The sequence below is a fragment of the Tympanuchus pallidicinctus genome, unplaced genomic scaffold (assembly GCF_026119805.1).
Source record: "Tympanuchus pallidicinctus isolate F22 unplaced genomic scaffold, pur_lepc_1.0 scaffold8, whole genome shotgun sequence".
Lineage (NCBI taxonomy): Eukaryota > Metazoa > Chordata > Aves > Galliformes > Phasianidae > Tympanuchus > Tympanuchus pallidicinctus.
In genome coordinates this window covers 16,592,785-16,619,385 of record NW_026294802.1, presented here as the reverse complement: position 1 = coordinate 16,619,385, position 26,601 = coordinate 16,592,785, and the positions used below count along the sequence as shown (strand labels likewise).

At 40.6% G+C, this 26,601-nt stretch overlaps 1 protein-coding gene across 1 annotated transcript; it reads right to left on the bottom strand.

Annotated features, from left to right (window-relative positions):
• Positions 1-466: 466 nt before the first annotated feature.
• On the bottom strand, positions 467-20,294 carry AGBL3 (AGBL carboxypeptidase 3). Its single transcript, XM_052667992.1, is given in 16 exon segments — positions 467-1,161; positions 1,163-1,245; positions 1,796-2,004; positions 3,220-3,268; positions 6,322-6,379; positions 7,472-7,540; positions 10,855-10,921; positions 11,517-11,596; positions 11,748-11,845; positions 12,413-12,539; positions 13,661-13,823; positions 15,169-15,951; positions 16,465-16,594; positions 19,237-19,341; positions 19,670-19,846; positions 20,243-20,294. Coding segments are annotated over 16 exon segments (2,424 nt in total). The 3' UTR covers positions 467-987.
• Positions 20,295-26,601: the final 6,307 nt, after the last annotated feature.

Sequence of the window (26,601 nt, the reverse complement as noted above, 5' to 3'; positions counted from 1 at the left end):
AGTGAGGAAGCCTGCTAATCTGCTTAAGGGACAATCCTAAGTACCACACAATATAAAGGAGACAAAACTTAGTACCTGCTTAAAGAAGCATATTTTTCATCTCTTCTTCCAGATGTCTGTACAGTGCTGTACACCTTAAGACAATGCAAACCATGCAGACATATGACTATAATGAGTAAAATGTTACTCAGATACATAAGGACACATGAATGGCTATACTGGCTTAGAACAAGGGGCCACTTTTCACAGCAGTCTGTCTCCTAGGGGACTCTGATTCTGTGTGGATGCTGAGCAGGGACTAGAAACAGAACATGCACAATACATTTCCAAAGCACTTTCCTCTGTTCTCACTCATGACAGCTGAGGACATTTCCCAAACCATATGCAGCCTATCTATTTAAAAACTCCATGTGGTGATTTTTAAGGCACATGTTCACCTGAATCCATGCACATTTTTTACATCCACACATCCACAACATCCGTTAGCAAGGAATTCCAGAATTTGTATACAGATTTTATGTCAAATGCTTTTCCATGTAGAATTTATTTGTTGGTGAAAAGGAAAATGATTCTCATGGTTTATAATCAGTGAATGGTGGCTTCAGTTGCTCAGTGAATATCCCTCTCCTTTAGGATCTTAGGAAAACTCCCAAATAGAGTTGAGGTGAATGGGTGACACTCAGCTATTCATGCAGCTCCTTCTGGAAGTGAAGATTGCCCCACAGAATCAGTATGTATAGTTTAGTACAAATGATGCTTTACACTCAGGAGACACTCCCAAATAAACTTGTTTAGAATTTGGGATAATTCTTCACATGGTAAGAGAAACTTCATAAGCACATTAGCCAGCTGTGTGTGAACAGTTTTTCAGAAAAAAAGGGCAAGAGGAATTTATTGTCTCTGCGGGTTTTGTGCTCCCTCACTGCTAGCCATAATCCATAGTCAAAGTTCTGGGAATTGTTTAAGTAAATCATATAGATGACTCTTTCACGTGCCCTTCTTCGCTGAAGAACTGGGGCTCCAAAACACATCTGAATATTTTGCAGCAGGTTGTCTGTTCTCTGCTTCAGGCACTAAGGGCAGGGAGAACTGTGATGCGCTTTGTGCCTGGCAGGATTTACTCTTCTCAAACGTTACAGCTTGTCTTGCTGTCCTGTTTTTTCTCCAGTTTTCTGGGTTTTGAGGAGAGCCTCCCTGTTTTTCGTTCTTCCTTTTTTGAATTGCTCTTTGCACCATGGTCATGACCTGAATCAAAAAGGAGGAAAAAACAAATCCGCATCAACTATTAGTGAATTACTACTTACTGAAAAATTACATGGCTTTGGTTTGTTTCACATGATACTGTGGTACTGTGGGAGAAACATTTCCTTTACTGAAGGAGAGCCACAGCATAATTCAAAATCTCGTACTAAAATATAAAAGCTTCAGCCTTAGGCAGGGAACCTGTTTCTACTGCTCCAGCACTTCCTACATTTCACAGAATCAGATTTTACATTCCTTTATCTCCAGTAACTGCAGGAAGAGAGTAATGCAGGGTCAGAGGCATTATCCCTTACCACTGCGTTGAGATTTTTCTAACTCTTTTCCATGGGCTGTTCTCAAAGAGGTTAAAGACACTCTGGCCATTCAGTGTCTCATCTGGAAAGCTCCATTAAAACCAGTTCTGATATCCTCCATAGAATGCCAGCCACACAAAGGAGTTTTCCAGCACTACTACTGCCTGCTACCATCTGTCTTACTGCTTTACTAAATCCTATTGTTCAGTATTTTTGGAATAGAACAGTAGCTGAGAAACCTTTAAAATACTGAAATGTCTTCTGTGAAGAGTTGGAGACACTTTTGCCATTATGTTTCTTTGTCTTCTGAGAGATCAAATTAAAACTGGATGAATGGAAATTTTCTCTTCTGGATAGGATTATGTCATAAAATACACTTTTTCCTGGCTCCTGTGGCACAGATGGCTTTTCACAATCGCTGTTAGTATTACAGGTGAGTCTTTCAGAGCTAAAACACACAGAAATAAGGACAAAAAGATATTTAATTTCCATACAATTTCATGACAAGATATATGTAAAGATGATGATCTAGAAGACAAAATCATTACAGGTAAAACTCCTGCTACTTTCACCTGATGCATTTAATAGAATCAATTTCCTAAGAATCACAGGAGAAAAAAGAAGTAATGTACTGCATTTCAAATTTTACAGAACCACAAGGCCATCACACTGCATTAAGGACACCAGTGCCAACATTATGTAGCCCTTATACCACTATCTCTTCTGAGTCAGGCAGAAGTACCCATTGTAGAAGCAGCAGAGGGATACCTTGCCATTACAGAAGAAAGACACCAAGACATTTCTTCTCTCTTTTGTCAGTTGAAAGCCTAACTTTTTCAAGTATGTGTAAAAAAAGCCTGAGCTGAAAGGTGCCAAGCAGGGATCCTTGAAATTATTTAATATTAACAAACTGATTTGCCTTATTTTCACAGGGCGATTCTGTCAGGATCTGCAGCTGCCTAACTAGCCAGCTAATTCCACTTTGGACTGTTACTAAACAACAGCCAAGTGTACAGAAGGTACAGAACATTTGTTCTACCAAGGAATGAACACTTAGTATTACTGCCATAAGGTTTTGCAATAGGGTACAGCCTTCATTGTTCATTGTCAAATTGACACACCCTAAAAGCAAAGGGAATGTCTAGAACTGAGCTATGTAACAGAACCATGACAATATTGTTTTAAACAAATGTACTACAATTAGTACACGCCTGTTTTGGGCTATCGGTGTCACCTACCCATTTGTTTTCTCACTGGGCATTTGTCTTCTCACTGTTTCGTTCTGGCTGCATGACAATGCATTCCCTCCCTTCCTCCCTCTCTCCCAAGGCAGCAGAAATCATCCCTTCTTTGAACAAAGCATCAGTGCCTGTGCCTGTGCCTCTCTCTGCCACTCCAGCAAAGCTGATGAAAGAAGGGCTATAGGCTAAAAGAGGGGGTCTGGTGCTCTAGGTAAGAAGAAGGACTCTCTTGTCTAGCATCATCTTTCACTGAAGTGTCCATCGTGCAATGGAGTGACAGAAGACAGCTGTCTTAGTTTGTGAATGAAAAAAAAATGAGGAGTATGAAAAGGAGGAGATGAGTTTGACAGAAATCAGCTTGCAATCATTCTTTCACTCCAGCTTGTGAAAAAATTAAAAGTTCACAGAAAATAATCTCCTACCTGAAATACTTTCCTACTTGTTTGGTAGAGGCTGTCATTGGCAATTTAACTGTAAAAAATCGGGAAAAAAAGAAAAAATATTCAATGTGCATGTCATATGTCTCAAAAAATAACAACAAAATGAATCACCCAAAGTTTGTCTTGGCCAGTTCAGATTCAGAGATGGCTGTGCTTTGTACAGATTGCAATATATAAAGTTACTGTAAGCAGACATCTATGGACATCAAATCAAGTGACTAACATCCAGATTCAGGGTGGCGAATTGTGGGGGTTATGACTTCCTTCACAATGAACTGATTCCAGCTCACATCCCCACATCCCCTTCTTCATCTCTTGCCAAAGTCTATTTTGGGATGGAAACACTCCACACTGCTCCAAATGAAATGCTTCTACTATGGATAAAACTATACGTCAGGGAATGAGAATGCCAAAGGCAACATGATTGTTTTGTTTTGGTAAGCCTGCAGCTCTGTTTTGAAGTGTGCCCTCAGTCCTAGTCTCTGCTCTAAGGCAAGCAAACACTGGCTATTCACATGACAATGAAATAAACAGTCTTCAGAGCAGGGACTATGAGGAGGATGGAGAGAGGCTAGTGAAGTCTCATGGCCTCCTGTATTCCTTCTTGTGTTTCTCTTTTCCTGACTGTGATTCTCTGATCAATATCTGCAAGTCTAGAGCTCTACTAAACAGTGAGAGAAGAAAGGAAACCCACAGCTAAAGAGAGTGGGACTTACGGAGTACTACAGAGAAGTGCAGGTTTGAATCCCTTGAACTGAATTAAAAAGTAACAGCTGTTTCTCATGATTAGAAACCCTAATTGCTAGGCTACCATAGAGGCTGACAGTTACCCAACCACTTCAGGAAGCAATGCACATGGCTGTACTATGTGTGGTGTTCGCAAACATCTCCACTGCTACATCAAGCCACGCTGGTCAAGCAATGTGGATGCGAATGGGAGAGAAGAGGTGGTGCCATCTGGTTGATCTTGACTAATAATGCATCTTGTGAGCTGCTCAGCTGCTAGGATTCACTGCAGGAGGGTGGCTGAGTAAGAACAGGGTGCCCTGGGGTGTGAGAAATGCCAGTCACAGCAGCCAGAGGAGCTGAAAGCAGCATGGCAGCCTCCAGGCTGGTGGTGCCACTGCATTCAGACAGCACCTGAACAGAGGCCCAGCACAGGTGAGATGAAAGTACCTGAGTCGCAGCAGCCCTTAGGCTAGAAATTATTTTCTCTCATATACATGTAAGCATCCTCCTTCACTACACACCCTGCTAATTATAACATTTCTTAAAAAAACAGAAGGAGAAAAAGATTCTGGGATGCAGTCCAGGTCTAAAACTGAAATAACAAGGCAGTTAAGAGCCAGGATTTATTTTTTTCTTTCATCTAAGCAACCCAGTTCCAGGAAAGCCTAGATAGAATGTGATCTGTGTGATCTGATTTTTACCCTTGGGCATAATACATAATAGGTAGGAACAGCTGCAGCCCGGGAAGAAAGTGATTTAAAGTCTCCCAGGACTGTAAGAACAGCAATCTGTACAGAAGTTCTTTATCAGTCTCTTATTTTGCAGGCAAACCCTGATAGTCATAATGTTCAAAAGCACAGACACTGCATGTGCTGCAGAAGTCAATCACTGCTGCAGTTATTTGTGCCCAAACTTAGAAGCTGGAAAAGGGAGTTATATTTCACGTCCTCTCTCTGCAACGCAGGAAACTCGTGTCCTCCCAGAAACCTTTTCATAAACTAAATGCTTGTCTGCTTCCAGTTACCACAGTACTTTTTATTTGGTTGGTTTTGTTTGTTTTCTGATTAAGTTATCCAAGACGAAAACAAAGTAGTCTAATAGCATAGAATAGCTCTGTGTACATTTTGGAAAAACAAACAAACATACAAAAAAAACAACAGAAAAATAAGACAGGAATTCAGAAACAAGAACAAAGTCATTGCCAAAACTTACTGCTACTGAAAGACATTGTTAGATTTTCAGCACACAAAGTAAGATCACTCTATGAATGCCAACTCATTGTCCTGAGACTAAATGTCAACATCCTTTGTATAGTTAGAGAATAAATAATATATACTCACACTCCTATGTTCAACTGATGTGTACTAGTTCCATGTGAACCTCTGAAACTCACACTTTTATATTAGAACACTGATAATGTGGGTAACTTGTATTTTTTTCATCCGGACCTGGTTGAGCAGTTCTAGATCTCTGCTCTTGAAAATGATGCCTGAACTACTATTTTATATGATTTGCTGACATTGCTTCTGGGACAGATTTCAAAGCTCTTATTTCAGTGAAAAAAATAATCATGTTTCTATTTCCTTCTGTAATTCTCAGAATATTTCAGACAGCTTATTTAACTGTGTAGGAGAGGTCATAAACAGAAAGAAATGTATTAACAGCGTCACAAAATTTAGCTAATAATATGAGCTGCAGGGGAAAAAAAAAAAGTGACATTATTAGCACTGCTTTGAGGTGTTGTTGGAATATATTAAAAAACAACAAGGAAAATCAATAAATGCTGACATGTGAGGCACTGTGAGGTGAGGCCAAGAATTTTACTAATTGGGGCATTTCTACATTACTACTTTCTTCATAGATTTACTTGTTTTTGTGTGTTTCTGAGTATCTGATAGTGGACTGTGTCATTGCTTTTTGGGTAACTTTGAACACCAAGCTTAACAAATTCCATTGATTTTCAGTACTCAGTTCTCAGCAATGTTTTTAATTAAAAACCTACCTGAAAATCTACCAACCCCTTTCCCTGTGTGACTGCTACCTAAAAAACTGCCTTCAGGACACTGCAAGACTGTTCGTTAAATATGTTAATTTCTGCTCTTAAAGTTGAGCTTCAAGTTCATTTTTTTTCTCCACTGAGACTATTCCCAATCAGTAAAGATGAATGTAACTATGTGATGAAGATAGTTTAAAACAAAGCAAAACAAGCTCTTCCAACAGCAGGTACTAAGTGAAATCCTAGCCAAAGGACCTGTATTTATCTATTTGCTTTCCTGGGGTTTAGACTTATAAAAGAAAAAAAAAAAAAAAGACTAATTGAAATTTTTACAAGTAAAATAAATATATAATGTTTACCTTTGTCTACTGGGTGAAGTTCATGAAATATCTTGTGTTGAATTTCAGTGCCTGGGGACTGTGAGACAGAATAGAAAAACAAACAAATTATTAATAAGCTCCCACAGAATGAATGAGAAAAGCATATTATTAATAAATCAGCCACCTGATGGCTTGTTCTGGGAGAATACAACTAAATTAAGACAGGGAAGATTGGTAGTAGGGAAGGGGTTAATATGCAACAGGCTTTTTCTCTCTCTCTTTTTTTTTTTTCCGGGCAAAAGGCAAGTTGACACTTCAGTGGTTGGCCTGATTTCTAAAAGCTCAAAAGCTCAGCACTTTCTGCTCACATTTTAAGTTTTTGGGTGCTCAGCATTTAAAAATAGAATTAGTTTTCTTTCTGGGGAAGTAGGAATGCTATATTAGACACCATTGCTTTAGTTAGGACTTTTAAGTGTTTGCCAACTGTAATGAATCTCACATTTTCTAAATGGTTCTGTATGATGCTGAATAACAATAATGGAGAAGTAACATGTTTAAAAAAGATTAATTCCATAGGGTAGTAGCTAGGCCATGTAGCTATACATGTGCTCAGTACGACCTCTAAGTGCAAGGAAGGGGCATAAGACATTGTTATGAATGCTGCCAACATGAGTATTTCAGACTTGGAGCTTGGCAATATTCACACTGTTAAATAAAAATGTTTTCCTAGAATTCACAATTACCTTTTTCTCTATTAAACAAAAAAGACAACAGAAAATATTTTACTGGACTTAGCAAAAATCTTGTTCAACAATACTAAAAGTGAGATGAATGGAGCTGAGTGAGTGGTATGTTAGTGCTCTTGGAGACTGAAGGGGAGCTGGTACAGGCTCCAGGTCCAAGGCATATTCCGTGACAAAAAAATTTAAATGTATCAAATAATATATCCACGAGACAGAATTTTATGATTTTTCCTGTCTCAGACTTGTTCATGTTAATATTTCCATAAAAATCTGTAGCATAAATTAGATACAATTGTCAGTAAAGAAACAATGACTGTTCTAGGTCAGCAACTGTGGGTAACAAAATTGCTCATTCAGAGTTACAGTGGTTGAATTAAGTTGTCATATATCAGTCTGTCATTACAAAAAGAAGACAGCGTGTTTCTGTTGGTATGAAAATCACTCACATTTCTGCTTTCATGACTTCTGTCCTTAGCAGTGCTGCTAAAGGGATCTCCTGATGGTTTGGTTTTTTTCTGCACAGGAAATAGGATGTAACATTTTTATTCATGAGGGAATATTATAGTTACGAAGAAAAAGTTGTAAATAAACACGATAATCACAGTGCCAGAAGGAATATGTGTAAGCAAGCTTTTCAAGATTGAATTCCTTATGCTTGTTCTGCTCAGCAAATATTTATGAACCTGGACACAAACATATTATACTGACGAGGGACCTCACTTCCTACTCTATTTGGGAGGTTTATTTTTAGTCTGGGAACCTGGAGAGACAGGGTTTCTCAGGAGTACTAATTGCCACTGCTTTGTTTTTTTCCAATGTTTGGGCTTCTAGAAGAGAAGAAAGGCGTAAAATACAAAAAGCTTCTATGTATTGAAGAAGAATCTACTGAATATCTACTGAACTAATTAGAACATTCATAAAGCAGCCAGTGCTATAACATGTGTACACAAAGAGATTATCAGTCATCGAAACATTTATATGATTATTTTCCAAATGACAGTTTGCAACAGGCAACAGTAGCAGTGCTTCTGCTTTACTTCTGAGGGCCACATATTTTTCCAAGCTGAACATTAAAAAAGTGCAGTTGAGGGCTCCATAAAGTTCTAGCATGAATTCCAGTCAAAACCTCTACTGTACCTGTGGTGTTCCATTAACTACCTTTTCCAAATGCCTTAAAGAACTTCAGGGCCAGGCTGGATGGGGATTTTGATCTAATAGGATTAATTTAGTCACTGAAACGGTTCCACAAAGGATAACACAAAATCATGAGAGATAAAAGTAAGAAATTTGTTGCAAGAACTGTGATGAGCTGTTCATTCAAAGTCATTCGATAAATTACTGTTACTTTCTGAGTACATCTTACTGTTGTTACAGTGTTTGTTCACTGTGCTTTGCTCTACTATCATACAATGAAAATATGTACATGGGATACATAAGTCTTTGCTTGTTTCATAAATTACAGGAAGGGATCTACTGCAGCCCTACCTAGCTAACAGTTTTGACACATCTACAGGTGTTTATAGTTATTGCCATGCAAAGCCAACGGCAGCAGACTACCATTGTAAAGCCTGAGGTACAGACACTGAAGCAATTAAGCTTTACCAAATATTCCTGTATTGGAATTAGGCATTCCAGGCATTCCTGTCTTGCTTTGTTCTTGGGTATTTCTTTTTTGCATGTTACCAAGCAAGTCTACCTAAATGATGAGAAGTGATACCCTAATGTTCTGCAGTGGTCTTCTGTGCTTGTCTCTACTGCAGTTATTTAAACTGTGTTACACACTTCCAATTCTACTTCTGAGTTTGTAAGTCCCTGAAATCACAAGAGATTTACACATCTCTTCTATCACTGGGATAAATGTAAATATAGGGCCTTTAATCACAATCCCTGGGAAGCATACCAAACATGGGTGTTTTGCAAGAAGCAGTGATAAACTACACAAGAATCACGTGGCAGCCAGCTCAACGTGCAGCTGTGTGGCATTAGGCAAACAAGTGTGACTTGCTTTATTTATGCCATTTATAGACCACAAGGAAACAGTGCTCAGGGACATCAGAAAAAAAACAGGAATCAATCCCAGTGACTGGCATGATGGGCTTTTTGACACAAACAAGGCTATTTTTAGCAAACGCCCTGGAAAAGCCCTGAGTTTTAGGCATACTTTTCATGGTTCTCACGAGTTGCCAGCCCCATGTCACATCCCACAAGCACAGCCTGATGAGAGGAGGGGGAGTAAGAAAACATGAAAGGCTGAGACGCACTGAGAAGTCCACAATACTTGGCATTAGTCAGAAGATGCTAACTTCAGGTCCATTTACCAATTTCATTCTGAAGTTCTCATGAATGATTTATTTTTTTATATGCAGTCCAGTGAAATGTTCCTGTGTGGATTTATCACTCACATGTGAACAAACTGAATCTCAAAAGTAATACTATACGACCAAACAAGATGGAGAGTATATTTAGGAAAAAAAATCTCTCAATACTCCCTCCTCCTCTGTGTGCTTTCACTACCCCTCTGCCATTAGTTATTGTACTGTGCAGGACACTTCACACGACCCACTATGTTCGACTTCCCATGATTAACACAGTCCTGGAAATACCATTGCATCAGTAGTAGAAACTCTTATTTGGCTCATTAGCACAGGGCAGAAATTTCAAGCTGTAGGTAAACACTAAAAGTCAGCACCACTCACACAAACCCTACATCAGAAATTACTAGCCCATGCGTGGACTGGGTGAGCCTGTCTGCATTTCATCTTCCTTAGGTACAAAAGCTGGCAGCACTGCTTAAACTACGGACAACAGTGAGGCTCTGGACAAGTAGAGCTGCTGGGCTCTGCACGAACAAGACTCACCAGAGCTTATCTGACTGCATCTTCTTTCCATCGGTCATAAAACTAGGTCCAAAACTCCAAGTCATACATCTTGTCAACCAACCCAGTCATCTGAAATGCCTATGTGCATGTTTTGATAAGTGCTACAGGGTATCTCTTCAGTTTTATTCATGCTTAGTACACAACCTTATTTATATGGTTTCCCCTTTTAGTGTTGTTTACGGTCTCTGTGACATAAACAGGAAGTAACAATTTACAGGAATTATTATTGTTGGCTAAAAAAGTAATGCACTCACAAAAGTTTGTTTTGCTTCTCTACAGTAAACATCATGTGGATTATTACAGCAATCACAGACAACAAAGAAATAAACAAGACAGAAAGATTTGGGTCCATTCTTGTGCAGCAAGTAAATGTTTCAGGAAAATAAAGGGTCTCACTGTCATTCAGTGAAAGCACTTTGTAAAATCTGGGGCTAAATTTGCCTACAAATTGGAAATAGGCAGTGGGGTAGCCTTATGCTGACAGTGCTTAGCAGCAGTGTGATACAGTATGTCTGTATGTGCAAGAGGAAAACACAACTCCTGAACACTGGATGGAGTGTCTGCAAAGTATGGTTGACATCACTGCACAGTATTTTTTGTGCTAAGTGTTGACATCCTCCTCGTCACCCTTATCCTATATCTGCTTGCTCAGCTGCACGGCACAATCTGATTGGTAGAGATCTGCCTGTCTTTGAAACTGTACCACTTCCTTCTGGGCAATTTGAGTTAAGCTTTTAAATAACAATATTGCTCTGCACTGTTAATTTGGATTTTATCTCTACAGATTGTGTAAGCACTTCACAATTATTGTCTACCTAATTAATTTGTTAATTATTCTCACTGACTGAACACCAGACTTCTTTGGAATAGAAGCTAATAATCACTAGCGATTATTCCCTAGTGGCATTTGGGTCAGAAATGTAAGCAGCCAATAAAAACTCCTAGCATACCTTAGTACCTAGTTTTAGCCGGTGTGCAGCAATATCGTAGGAGTCTGAGCTGTCAGAAGATCGGCTGCTGTAAAAGACGAGCATCATTTTATTTAATTTCTAGATTTGGTGATTGCAAAACCGTATTTTACAGCATTCATTCCAACCACTAGCAGGTATTTTATATAGTAATTCTAGTTGTAGAGATGTAAATATGTTTTTTAGATACCTGTCTGCCAGATCCATATTTTCATTTTACAGCTAACTTGCAAAAATCGTAATCATCATAATCGAGAAAAATTAGTTATTGGAAGAGATCTGTTTTATCCAGGTTATCCAAGTCTCCCACTTCTGCTCAGCCTTCTTTTAGTTCTGCTTCACATGCTTTCCCCCTCCAACCCCTCCCGTAGGCATCATGTTCTTTGTTCCCCCTGAGCTTTCTCTCAGTTCTCTAATGGCACATTAAGATTTTGTGTCTCCTTTTATTTCCTTCCATTTCAGCACCAGTTTTGAAACTCAGCTTTTGTCTTGTAAACCCCGGCCACTGAAAGTAAGATGAGGTAGATCCAACTCACGTTTCCTCAGAGAAAACTGAAAGTTTTATTCATTCCTTACAAGATGCAGAGAACTTACATTATTTTATATGTTTGTATACGTGGTATATCTTAATAGTTCTAAATTACCTGGAATCCCAGTCTAATGCATCAGAATTCAGGACTGCGGAGCCCACCTCAGCTTGCTGTGTCACTACTTGCTCATGCTCCTTCAGGCACAGATAATGATAAGAAAACCACATATGTTTCAATTAAAGCTATTAGCAAATTTACTGTTACTGTAACCCCATAGAGGATTATGTTTTGTGACAGTAGGATGAACTGAGGAAGGAGGAAAAGGCTCAGAGGGACTTTCCTTACCTCCTTATTATCCACAGAGTAGTTCAAGAGAGCATCACAGAAATGCTGTCCTATTGACTCAAAGTCTTTGATATCAAAATGGGTGCTTCGTCTCCAGCCTGCACATCAGTAGGAGCAAATCAGAAATGGAAACGTCAGCCATCTTGCTGACTGCTAGCTACGGTGTGCCAGCATAGTGGCTGACTGTAAACTCACTGCCACTGACAGATGCTAGAAGTAGGTCCATGACTGCTAGGCTTTTGTACAGATAGCATTAAGGATCATCATGCTGCCTATATGGACAAATCTATCTACTCATAGCAGATTAACTATGTATTATATTACTGTCCACATCAACTGTATTTATTTTTACCAAGGATCTTCTTCTGGATAGCTGATTCCCATACCAATATTTTTAGTTTCCACTTTTAATTTGCCACTTACCGATATTGTTGTTTAACAGTACAGATGTAATAATGATAGTGGTGGCCTGAACGGTCACCAGGTGAATACTGCAGTTTTGGTATTTTTTCCAGATCTTATCTTCAATCATTATTCATTTCTACCCAGTAAGAGAGAACACCAACAAGGGGTTGGTGGCTCAAGCTACCATTTTTCCTGAAGAAGCAAAAGGAAAGGTCTTGTTTGATGATTATTTACTCAATAGCTACAGGGAATTGTCTCACCCAGCTTAGAGCCACAAACAGAGGCTTCCAAAGTGTAGCTGTTGTTGATGCCCATCTTCCACATTACAACTCGACCTGTGCTTTCTTTGCTCTTACGTACTCTGAAACAGCAGTCTGGAAATGAGAACTTAGAAGATGGGCACACCATTAATAGTTCAACTGAATAGGAAGGTGCAATAATGTCAATGTTTTTTTTTTTTAATAAATATATCCTATCTACCAGATACATAATTGTGAGTTTTCAATCTACCATTCTTGAATATTGCACAATATATTCAGACTAATCAATATTATTACTGGCATAATGGAGATGTAGGTGCCTTCAATTAGAAGCTTAATTTACTTCAAGGATTTCAGAATTCTCAAACAACTTTTATGCAGCTGTATGAACTGTTCTAAATGAGCTTATATGGACTGCTGCTCAGGTGAGTTACCACAAATCCTGTAGTATACCAACACACAAATGTACTAAGAAGTCAGAATAGCTCTTCTCTCATGAGTTAATACCAATAGTTTGATGTAAACTATCTGGAGCTCACAACCACCATATTATCACCGATATCAGGAAGACAACATTAGCTGCAAGTATGCAATCACATCTAATAGGTTCATTTGTATACTGCTTTTTATTGAACCTTTGCCATCTTTCTGATCAAAAAGAAGCTTACTTTAGTTCAGATCTTGCTGGAAAACGACATATTTTAGTATCAGTAATTTCCTAATAAAAATATTTTTGATTGAAATATCTTACAAAAACATGGTCATTCTGACACAATTTGCAACTGAAAAAAATTAGAAAGATTCAACTTGGAGAAAATTTTCAACTTCTTTAGTTTACTTATTTATTTTTAATTCTGTAAATTAAAATACATTAAAATTCTGTAAAATACTGTATGTACATTATAGTAGATATAAGTATGTGAGATATGAGTATGTAATATTTAATGCCAGTTTTTTCACATTATTAAATAGTGTTACTTTCATATTTTTGCGCTTTGGTTTCTTCATTATTTCAGAAATGCTAACCTTATGACATAATTTAGCATGATATACTTTGGAGTGCTGGAATTTCAAAGGAATCACAATTTTGTACTTCTACCATTCTGAGTTTTAGCCACTTGAAGATTATTTTACTGGGTACAGTACAGCCTTTTAACAAACATGGTTACATCCTTACAGAAAACTTAGGGATCCTTGTTGATGTTTGAAATTTCAGCTGACTGCATTTCTAACCTGACATTTGCTTACCTTATCTGGGCAATTCTTGCTCAGCAAGAGTGGAAAGGCACGTGGACACAAGTGCTGTGCTTTTGGCTCCTGCTCTCTCTCACAACCATACATGAAGACATTTTGTTTTCTGTTGTGACCATGGATGTCACAATACAGAAAAATGTCACGCTTCTCCATCACTCTGTAGTATGGGACAACACAGAATACTTTGCTAGAACTGTGCTTTTCTCTCCACCTTGGAAATACTAATTTGAGTCAGTAAGTTACACTGAAGCTCATGTTTAATCTCAAGAGCAATAAATTGGTAAGATTTCATATTCTGAGCACAAAGTTTACTTCAGCACAACATTTACTATGCAAAACTGCTCAGTTTCTCCAGGATAAAACACTTGGCTGTGCAAGAAGGCATGACAGTATGCATCAGCAATCTTTATCCTTGTGTTCGTAAGCTTTCATAGCCTACTTACCTTCATGAATTTCAGAAGATAGGCATCACAAAACTAGATGTTCACAGTTTTATGGTTGCTTGTTTTGCTTTTGTTTTCTATACAGCTTCCTCAATCTCCCTCCCTGATTATATGGTGTTTGTTTTTTTCCCGCTCTGCCATTTCTCCTTTTTCCCTTCTTTTAGTCCTTCTCTCAGGTCCAGTTACATACATTCACCTCTGTAGATGTGTCCTATAGCATGTTGTGCAGCTAAAATCCATCATTCGTATCTGCTTCTTTTGCTCTCATATATGTACAGAATAATACGTGCTGTACAATTACAACACTGGAGGATAAATCAACTGGCTCAGAATGATGATGTGAATAGTTTTTCCCTTATCCAAGCTGAAGACATCAGTTATTATGATGTGCCATGATTTTGCAACACGTTATCACTTAACTAGCTTTTTAAAAGAAAATTTGCAGGTAGACATACTGCTGTTTTTTTTTTTCAGTTTGTACCCCTGACATCCAACCCCTGTCAAAGCAGAGTCCTACAGGAAACATGTGATGGCATCACAGTGTGTTGCCTGGGGCTCTCTCTGGGCGAGAGTTGAAAATCCATAGTGGAGCTAAGAAGGAAGCAATAACAAATGTGTCTGTCTTAGCTGAGTGTGACGGTCAGTAGCACATCAGAACACGTAATTCATACTAATTATAGGGACTCACAAGTGCAAGCTGTCTCTGTATGGTAAGACAGAGATAAATTCTCACAGAAAAGGAGTACAGTAAGTAAGGCAGTACCCATCTCCTTCAAGCTAAGGACTTATATACCAAAGCATTTACTTGAAGGTAAACATATTATTTAAATCTTATTTAAAACTATGTGTAACCAGTAGTGGATGAAAAACATTGAATGTAGGAATAGTGACACTGCTTTTTTTTCTGATTTTTTTTTTTTCTTACCAGAAGTATTTGTATCAATTTGTACTAAAGAGATAAATAATATGGAAACAGAAATGGACATAGAGAAGTCACACTAAGACAGAGACCCTGAATAGGAAAATCACTGATTTCAAGGGGAGAGAAAATGAGTTTACCTTCTGATCATGTTTCGGGTATACCAGATTGAAGGATAACATTTCTTCACTTTAGATTTGTATTTGCGGTTCAAGTCATGACCCGTTAAAGAGCAGCGATGATTTCCCACAATCACACCATCTGGGTTCAACATTGGTACCACTTTGAAGACAAAAGTGTCCCGGAGCTGATGAGCGTTGCCTGAATTACCAAGAATGTAATCCAGAATGCCCTTCATTATCCAGGAGCTGTTGGTTTCTCCAGGATGCACTCTTGCAGTTAGAATCACAGCCTTTCTCTTTGTGTCCTTGCCACTTTCAGGGGGGTTGGTGATAGTTAAGACGTGTACTGTGTTTCCTGCCAGGGAATGGCACAAGATGTGAGTCTTGCAGAACTTGGACTTCATTGGATCTTTAGAGATGGCCACCAGGTACTCCTGCAGGTTGGAGTAGGTGTAAGGATAGCAGTGGGCAAAATAGCAAGTGTCTCTGTCATGAGGAAACTGAAATGTCCACGTGAGTGAGAAATACTGACGTCCACCTTCACTCACATTGGTTTTGTAATACTTGATTTCATTTCCTGTCCTTCGCCAGCCAATGTTGTGTTCCTTAGCATCAACCTCTGAGTACAGCAGCGGCCGCAAACCATGCCTGTACAGGCTTCTGCGCTTGGTGAAGTTGACAATGGTGAAGCGATAAGGCATCCCTGCCTGAGTATTGCTTACTTGGAAGTAAAACCACTGCACGTGCCTGCTTGTGTAGAGGTCAGTTCGCAGTGTCAGCTGGTATTCAAATTCATTTCTGCTAGGTAAAAGAAGGCAAACGGTTGTGATGCTGGTTAGCACTGCAGTATGATTCAGTGTCAAACAATGCAGGCTGCCATGAAAGTAGCCCACAGTCAATCTGGTGCAAATCATGCTGATTTACACTGCCATCACTTAAAGACTGCACAGCTGCCAGGAAAAGATGCCTATTTCCTCCACACTTGTATCAAGTGTGTCAATAATACAACTGCTGGTTTTCTTAGGACTTAAAACTAAGACTTCTAAAATAAGCTCTCTACACAGTGTTTTGAAGTATGTGCCTAAGAAAATTTGTGTGGGTGACTATTACAGAAGTCGTTCAGTATTGCATAATGCCTATCAGATCATTTTATTCAAAGGCCATCTGGAACTACACTTGAAGCTTATTCAACTGTGTAAAATAGGTGACAAACCCAGAGAAACATCCTGCTTAGAAGGTGAAAGCAGGCAACAGGTAATAACAATTCTGATAATAACTCTGTTATAATAAAAGAGGAAAAGATTACAAACTTACATTTTAACCACCTTCTGCAAATTACCACTCTCAAATCGTGCTTCAAAGATGAGTGTATTGTCCACTTCCTGATGGAAGATCTGTTTCACAGGGGAGAGACGTCTCACTTGGGAATACATAAAATACGATTCTGAGTTAGCTAGTGGGAGAGTGGAACACAGGCATTTAATTTCAGTCTGAGTCATTTCAGGCAATAATGCATCTTTCTACAAATTCCTTCTAGAAACAGACAACTGCATGTAGCTGAGCTTCATCGCATACTTCAGGTAAATGTAGAAGAAATTGCAGGGAGCTTTCGCTGCCCATTCCCACTCAACTTGATGGATTTCTGCCAGACTAAAATCTGTCACTGCATGAGCTTGGGCAAAGCAAACATCAGAAACAATAGAAAGTTGACAACTGCTGCCATGACTTTCTTTTTAAATCTCTGCTAGTCTAGAAGTTAAAAAGATGACACCTAAATCAAGAGCAATTACTTTCATATTATAAATGATGCTTTCACACCATATTTAGCATAGTTTGAAAACAGCTCTCTTTTTGCTCCATTCTGCTACTTTGTGCACTGTTCCTCAGATGAGATGCACAGCTGAACTTTCATTAGTATTTTACATTAAAAAAAAAAAACAACAAACAAACAAAAACACAAACAAAAAACCAAACAACCAGAAATGCCAGATACACCATCAGCATATTTTTTGACTTGGAAGTTCTTTAGGTTCCAGAATATTCTTTGCATAATTTTATCCATTGAGGATCCTCTCTTTACAAATGAAGGTAAGAATTATTTTTAGAGTTTTTTTTCTTTTTGTTTTGTTTTGTTTGTTTGTTTTGCTTTCTCTGTATTAGTGCTCAATGTAGCAGCAAAGCTTTTGCCACCAAGGTGAAGAATACTGGAGTAATCAAAACTTCTTGCTACCCCCAAAGTGTACCCACAAAATAGAGAAAGAAGATGCATTTTCTCTGCTGGAAGCCAGAAGCCCAGATATCCTGCTGCAGAAGTCAGCAGTGTCGTGTGGCGACTGCGGCAGGAGCAGAGTCAGCATGACTGCACAGAATGAGACAGCGTGAGCTGCACTCAGAGAACTCTCCTGTTGTTTTAGAAAAGCTCTGACAATATGGCTTAAGACAGTTTAGAAGAGCCAAGATTTTTTAATTCCCTGAATCATTAGAAAAGAATTGTTAGTTTTGCTGGTTCAGATACCCGTTTGAATAATTACTTTCTGTATAGCTGAAATTCCATTCACACTTTCTCTACCCTCTGCTTCTTCTTTAAACTCTTCTTTATCATGAAGGAAGAAAAGCAGTTAAACCAGTGAAGCCTTTGTGGAAACATCCGTATCAGACAAGTGCTACATAATGAAATGTAGGAATAAAATCTGAGATGCCTATCAGAGTCCATCGATTTTTCTGCATGTCACCACAGGATTGCATTTTTCTGTCCTAAATTAGATGTTAGGAGGGCGTGCAGGAGCTCAGCAGCAGATGGTCCCTGGCCAGGTATTAACTCCCCGTTCCTGTTGAAGTTAAATTCAGTGGGAATCAGGAGAGTGCAGCTGCTGCCTCCCTCAGGATGCGATGGCTCACGACATGCCATCAGTCTGCGGCACTGGCGTTGTAAATTTTCTATTTGGAGATGCCAGGCCTATCGTGTGGAGTTTTCAGTGCAGAGAATGTCAGCGTTTTAAAAATTAAATTTGGATGGCAAAGCCACAAACCTGGAGGTTTGTGTCCCAGAAAGCGGAAAGCTGCCTTTTTTAAGGTCAGCAGCAATGGACTGTAACAGAAATCACTAGCCTTGTTTCCAAAAGGCAGGAAAGCTACCTGAAGAGTTCCTCCACACCAAATATATCAACAGACTAGTACATGATAATATGCTCATGCTGCTGCAGTAGTGAATTTCTAGATAAAATGATGGTGTATTTCAGCATATTGAAAACCTCTAGCAGCGTATTCCGAGGCTTCACAGACGTGTTGACATCAAGAAGAACGTCAGCTACCTTTCAGTTCTGCACGCCTGAAAATTTGATGGACACAACCAGGTACCCTAGAATTGCAAAATTGTTACAATCCCTTCTTATCTACATACAATTGGACTCAGGCCAAAACCAACAACTGCCTGAAGCTTCGAGTTCATTTAAGACAAATGTATCAACTTAATAAGCACAGGAAACAAAACAAAACGAAACTAACAAACAAAAACCAACACAAAAACACTCTGATAATCAAATAATGTTGGAGGTACAGGACAACTAACCCCCTTCATTTCTGTCCAATTAATCCTTGCCAGATTTAGGAGACTATAATCAAGCACTGATTCAATCTGGCTTTTCTTTGTAAATCTTAACTAAACAACTGTAAATAAAATTTCTCCCAACACAGAATTTAGTAGTGACCTTGAAGTTATACAGCTCTCATATTTTTCATTTTCTCTTTTGGCTTGACATTAAGTAATCTTTTCCCACTCTTATCTTCATAACCAACTCACTCTAGCTGTTTCATACTGTTGCTGATACAAAGGCTTGAACCGAGCTGGACATCTGAGATAAACAACTGCATGAGCAGAATATGTGGTAGATGAGACCTCTGTGTAAATAATTTTCTTCCCTATATATTAGAAAAGGATGTATTCTGAAGTGCTAAAAATAACAATAAAACACTATATTGATTTTATTAGGCTTTGCATTTGGTTCACTAAGGAGATAAAATATTGGCATCAAAGCAGATGCTTAGTCTACCCACAGCTTAGAGCAACATTTCTCTGGGTGTTCTCACCTTCTCCTAGATAAATGACATTGCCCTTGTCAGGAGGTTGGTAGGATGGTGTGATCTCCAAACCCGTTGGAGTGTACAATGGCTCAGGACTACTGGGTATCCAATCTGAAACAGAGGAGACACACAGAAAAGACTACAAGCAGGAAGACTATTATTTATACAGCTTGTTTACTCAGCAATTACTCTGAATTCCTGTATTGCTCTCTATCAGCACGTGGTACTACTAAGAAAACAGATGCTGCATCTATAGAGTGAAGTTGTGGATTGCTGACCACACAGGCAATGCAACATGTCCCTGTAACTTGCAGGGCATTTGCCTGGCACATCAAAGAGCTCTCTTAAGGTTTCAATAATACTAACAGTAAGTTCTTCACGCAAGATTCCCTTCCTCTTTGCCCATGGACCAGATTTTGAGTGTAACACAGTAACTTACCAATGTGCTTAATTCTGTCCCTGCTGACTTCACATTGGTTTAGCCAGTACCTCTGGGAAAACTGACCCACAGGTGGTAAGTCACATGGATTCTGCAGCTCCTGCAAATGGGGCACCACAACCTCTGAGTCAAGTGGTAACTGTTTTGCCCTTGGAAAAATATCAGCACAGACAGAATCTGTAAGAAAGTGAAAGAACCCTTGCATCAATCTCTTCTGTTCTTTCAAGTAGAAACAGGCTGCAGAGATTATCTACATGAAATTAGCATCATTAAGCATGGCTCGATAAAATTACATCCAAGTGAAATGTAAATTCAGTGCTCCTGCCTATAAATCACATTACATTTAAAGTTAGCATCGAATTGACAATTCATTAAACCATAAAGCACAAGAGCGGGAAATATCTTACTTGGTTTCCTACTGAAAATCTTGGCATTTGGTATTGTTCTTGCTTTTATTACTAGCTTATTATGATATGCTCTACGATCCCAACGCATCAGCCAAAATGTGTTCTGTGCATTACCTGAATGGCTTAGTCCTAAAAAGCTTCTGACACAGTGTATGTAGCAGCGTACCGCTAGCGTGACAGGAGAGGTAATGATCTGATGCTATCAAGAATTCTACCATTAGAGGCACTTGGAGGAAGTAGAAGGTCCTCTTTGCTTGTCAGCAAGGAGCCCTTCCAAGTAATAAGAAGCCACTTGAATGGAAACATGACAGACAGAGAAAAGCTTTGAAAAAAAAATAGTAATTGGAAAATTGGGACTGGTACTGTGCACCAGCCACCACACTATCCAGAGGTGATTACTTCTCTTTGCCAGAGATATAAAATGTCCCCTTTCAAAGCATTCCCTCTATCCTTTAGGCAATCTGCTTGGAACAGGCCAAAAGACAGGAGATTGGCTTCGTAGGAATTGTTTTTTTGATTTTTGTTTTGGAAAGCCAGCTTTAGACCTCGCTTCAAAATCTACTTTTCCTCACCATGAGCAAAAGAACATTATAACAAACCACAGCTCCTTACCTTAAGGATCTGAGTATTGATTCCACACGTGAAAGGTACATTAACCAAAAACAAAACTGCTGAACCCATTTTTAAATTCTACTGATTATCTAACTCTAGTGGATACTTGGCTAGTAAAATACCAATACTAGATAAAGACACACTGCAGGATGGAACGGAGATAATCACTCACCTAGGTCAACAACCACAAAGTGTGTCTAGACCTAGCCCAATTTTGGTTACATCTTGATAGTTATGTGTGCATTGACATTTCTTCCCTCTCCTTTCTTCCCCACAGCGGTCTTAAGGGAATAGCTGGGAAGATCCTAACCTGCATGAACTGTGCACTGCTGATTGTCTTCTGCCACACAGGAGTTATGGGAGTCTTCATCCTAAAAAAAAAAAATAAATCATAGAATGATAAAATCACAGAATAGCTTAGGTTGAAAGAGATCTTAAAGATCACCAACATGGCTGCCACCCACCAGATCAGGCTGCCCAAGGCTCCATCCAACCTGGCCTTGAATGCCTCCAGGGATGGAGCATGAAAGAAACACTAACATAAATCTGAAGAGGAAAGCTCAGGCAGCAGCAGGGAGCCAAGGCATTACTCTTCACCTTTACCTGCAGTCTGGCCACTTGCATTCCTCTTGCCTTGTTGGGGTCTACATCTAATAAGAGGAGCAGGAACCACATGCATGAAGGTCACAAAAGAGGCTAGGCTGCATTGATAACCACTTAACCACTGCAGTACAGCTTTAGTTTGTTGTTCAGAAAGAAGAGTTACCTCTGCTTTGGTTTACTTTATGACTTGAATAAGAATTAGGCCAAATCTGCATAGTTGTTTACTATGTCAATGTAATAATGACATGTTCTATTTGCCTCTCAAAGAAGACATGTTTTCATTCATCCCATTTCCCAGTGCTTGTCTTGTGCAGTACTGGCAATCATAATGTTGGGTGAAAAGGCAGAAGAGAAAATTCATATAAGAAAGAAAAGTCTGTTTTTCCAGCTACATAAATTATGCCTCTGATCCAACTCATCAAAGTCTAATAGCATAAAACTGGGAGAGAGGCAATGGAAAAGAATAGCTAGGGCAGTGGCAATGCAGATATATACCAAAATTATCCCAAAGCATAAGTGCTAGCACAGGGAAGTAAGGAACTTGATACTGGTGATCTCAAGCTTAACACTCAGCAAGAATTAAAGAGAAGCCACTCAAATTCAAGCTGCACGTAGGCAATGAAAAGCTATCTGCTAACCTGGGTTAAATTTGAAGCACATTTGCAAAGGACAACAGCACTTATCCTCTCTTCTGCTCTTAACATAGGACACATATTTCCTGGGTTGTCAATCTAGCCCCTTTTCAGTAACACCACAGTCAATTAAAAAAACAAATTTCTTTCCTGAAATATGAATGTCATTAACATCCAATCTTTTTCACAGCTGGTAAACACACTCAGCTTTATTTATTGCTCCCACTTACATTTACCACAGCTGCAAATACAAGGTTCCTAAAAACCCGCTAGTCCTATAGCTGATCAAGAGCTTGGTTCTCACAGGTGAAGAACTGAAAATAATTCACAAACCAAAGCACAGGTAAAAAAAAATAAGAGAAAGTGTGGGATTTCACTTTGCTCTCAGTGCTATGTACAAAATGCATGACGAACTCTTAATACAGGCTTTGTGTGGTCTTACATATAGTAAGAGTCTGAAATTTACAAAGGTTGCTCTACAAGTAATGCTTCCTATTTATTTCCATGGAAACTACAACAGACACAAACAGCATAATAACACTGTTTGGAAGAACAAGTTCTCAGCTACAAAACGTGTCTTTTTTTTCCCACATAGTCAACACCATAAGTGATGCATTTTTGACAGCAATAAACAGCCTGCATTCCGCACTCGTAAAAATCTGCATGGCTGTACAGAACGTGGCTTGACTTTTGCATTGCTGTTGCCACTTTTCGAAACACACCACAACACGCTGCCTCGTTGGCTCTGATCCACTGTTGGTCTTAATAACCGTTCAGCAATGCTGATGAACGCCAGTGGGTGCTATTTATTCCATGTGGAAGAATGCAATGACACACCTTTGCTTCACTGACACTTTCATGTCAGAGCCATTTGGTCAGACTGCCCCTCTGCTGCCCTCTGTCACAGGGCAACAAAACGGAATATTCGTGGGAAGGTTCAGTTGCTCCCATCTTACCACTACTATCAGCCTCTGAGACTTTGTGGGCCAACATAACAAAATAGGTAGCACTACTTTCAGAGCAGCCCAGCAGAGCAGGTAAGCACAGTCTGTGATGCTACTGGAAACGATTTGTTATAGGGACTCCTTGCTAACTTTTTCCCATTTTTACACGTTAAGAGCAGGACTGGCTTTCAGAGCCCAGAACGTGCAGGCTGCAGTTGGTGCCACGTAGGCAGGGCAGCACAGCAGCTATGGCAGGCTGTCTGCTCAGTGATGGGGACCATTGCTGGCAACTATCGCAGGCCTTTGAACAGAGGAACGCCGAGGTCTACTTAGGAGCTGTAGGCCGTAAGGTGTAAGATAAAAGGAACAGAAAGGAACGGGAGAGGCGAATGGGGCCTGGCGCAGCTGCACCGCTCGCTAACACAACCGCCCTTGCCTCGCTTTCCAGGCACGCTGACATGCCCCGGGTAACCAGGCACCGCCTTCCCGCCCACCGAGCTGCGCCCCGCGGCCGCCCCACTACGCGCTTCAGCCGCCCTCTGGAGCCGAGCGCCCGCAGCGGGCAGGAGGCCGGGGCGGGACCGTGACGGCGCTACGCCGGCGCCCGGCCAGGGGGCGGCTGTAGCGGCAAGCCAGGCCGCGCAGTACGGGCCTCCCTGGCTCCCGCTACCATGGCAACCTCCCCAGCTTTCGGGAGAGTTCTGTGCCTGCCGTGAGCAGGGGGTTGCGGCGTACTGAGCTCCGGGCCCGCTGTGGACGTGCTCAGTGGCAGAGGGCGGGGTGGGCTGCGGTGCCGTGTGATGTGCTCTGCTATTGTTCGCGTTGGCAGCAGCTTGATTTCAGATGTTGTCTTTTGGCTTATTATTACAGAATCACAGAAACACCAGTGTTGGAAAAGACCTTCAGGATCACCCAGTCCAACCATCCACCTATCACCAATAGTTCTCACTACACCATGTCCCTCAACACCAAGTCCAACTCTTCCTTGAACACCTCCAGGGTCGGTGACTCCACCACCTCCCTGGGCAGCCCATTCCAGTGACTGTCCACTCTTTCAGAAAAGCAGTATTTCCTAACAGTGTTTCCTAGTGCAGCTTGAAGCCATTCCCTCTGGTCCTGTCACCAGTTACACGAGAGAAGAGGCCGACCCCCAGCTCACCACAACCTCCCTTCAGGTAGTTATAGAGAGCAGTGAGGTCTCCCCTGACCCTCCTCCAGACTGAACATTCCCAGCTCCTTCAGCCGCTCCTCATAAGGCCTGTGCTCCAGACCCCTCACCAGCTTTGTGGCCCTTCTTTGAACCCGCTCCAGGTCTCAATGTCTTTCTTGCAGTGAGAGGCCCAAAACTGGACACAGTACTCAAGGATCCACCAGAGCTGAGTGCAGGGGGAAAATCGCTTCCCTGCTCCTGCTGGCTGCAGTATTTCTGATGCAAGCCAAGGTGCCATTGGCCTTCTTGGCCAGCTGAGCACACTGCTGGCTCATGTTCAGCTGAGCATCAATCAACACCCCCAGGTCCATTTCCTCTATGCAGTCCTCCAGCCACTCCACCCCAAGCCTGCAGCATTGCCTGCGGTTGTTGCGGCCAAAGTGCAGGACCCGGCATTTGGCTTGTTGAACCTCATCCCATTGGCTTCAGCCCAGCTATCCAGCCTGTCCAGATCTCTCTGTAGGGCCTTGCTACCCCCAGGCAGATCAACAGTCCCACCCAACTTGTTGTCATATTATTTCTCTGTCTTCGTGTCAATCTGCTCCTGCGTGAATCAGGGATGTCAAGATTTCAGGATGACTGCATTAAAACTTTGATATTCAAGGAAATGTGCTTCACAAATCCTTCGCTTGTTTTTACAGCATTCGCGTTTCCACGTTTCCATCTCCGGTGGTACGGGAGAAAATGAGATCCCTGTTTATTACGGTGGCAGCACGGGAGCAGTGCGACCAGCAGGTGGCAGCAGCCTGCAAGGAAGGGCTGGAATGGCGCTGAGCCTTGCTAGTGGTGCTTGGGTCCTGGTGCCGGTTGTGCAGTGGAATGCAGCTTTTTCGGCAGTCAGGCGGAGTTCCTTTCAGTCTCCTCGAGTCACTTCACTGTGCGTTAATCTTGTGAGCAGTGGACCGTAATTCTTGTGTGCTTGCATGTATGCTGGCTTGGTAGTCGCCTGGGTCATTGCATCTTGTCAGCTGTATATCCCCTTAAGTTGGTGGCACAGCATTTGGTGAAGAATAACAACTGCAAGTCCATTTCAAAATTGCCAGCTTCAGCTAGCAGCTTGGCTTGTGTGCTGCCGTGCCTGAGGCACCCTGGGATGGTGCAATCCATCTGCTTTTTGGTCTCTTAATGGCACCCAGAATGAAATGGCCTCAGAGCACACATTTGCATCTTGTGTTCTACTTCTGCTAGCTCATATCAAGGGAATGTAATGGGTTAACTTCATGCTTTGTGGGAGATCAGATACCATCCAGCCTCCTGGGCTGACATGAACTTCGTGTTAATTGATAAGACAGTGAAAACCACATAATGTACTTTGTTTGATTTAACAGAAATACAGTCATATGCCTGCACGTGATCAAGATTAAATTTGTGCTGCTGAGAAGTCTGGCAGGGTGCAGAACCACGTTAGCGAGCATGAAGCCACAGTTTCAAGCAAAATAAAAAATACGAATCAAAACCTCTGTTGCTCCTTTGTGAGAAGAAGCAAAAGGAGAGGTTCTGACAGATTTCTAGTGTTCAGTTTGGTCTGGGTTACAGTCAGCAGAAAAGGTACATGAGGTTGTTCTGTAAACTGTTTTACTGTGGATTCTGGGAGAATTTAACCTTTCTTGATTCATGAGAATTATGGGAAGGTATGCAAGGTCTGGCTGCACCAACTAATTTCTACCCTTATTTTGTACTCTACATCATATTTGAGTGAAGTTTTCTGGATGTGAATAGGACTTAAAGGCAACATTCACATTACAACCTTATAATGTTAATTTAGCTCTGCAGTGAAGATAAGCCCTTGGTGCCAAAATCTTGCTGCATTTCTATGTACAAATGCTAGTTGTGCTGTGAATAGCAACAGTTTGATTTAGAAATGTCGTGTTCATACTGAATGCTCAGACACTGTGGAATGCAGTTTAAATCTTGGAAAGAGGAAAAAAAAAGATAGTAGGGACTCGCATTCATTGTCATTTGCTTAGCAAGGCCATAACCCACAGCCTAAGCTGTTGTTTCCACTGTGGAGTCCAGCTTTACTCTTGTGCAAGTCTTTCCCTTTAGCGCTAATGATTTAATCACCCATTCATTGCTCAGGAAGGCCGTGTTCCTGGAGGCAAAGAAGAGAAAGAAATGTCAGTTCATGTTGGAGAAGATGAAGCCATGGTTTGTGTTAGGTCCATTTCACGCGCTGCTGCAGACATGCAGACATGCTTTAAATTTCTCTCCATCTAAGTAGCGTTATTCTTTGTGGTGCAGTGAAACGTGCTTACGTTAAACATCATACAGAGCAGTTTCAAAATAAATCATGTCCTGAGGTGACCTAATTCCCTTCATTGGTGTTTTCCTGTGGCCATAAAATAGCTTCCAGAGTGATAAAATGCTGAAGTGGAGGCAGCTGCCCAGTTTGTTTCTGTTATACAATTGTTGATATGTTTCTCTAGATCTCTGTAACTTAACTTCCATGTTTTCCTTTTATTCCACAATTCTACGACCACTTTTAGCTAATTAAAAATAATATACTCTAGATACTTATACAGCT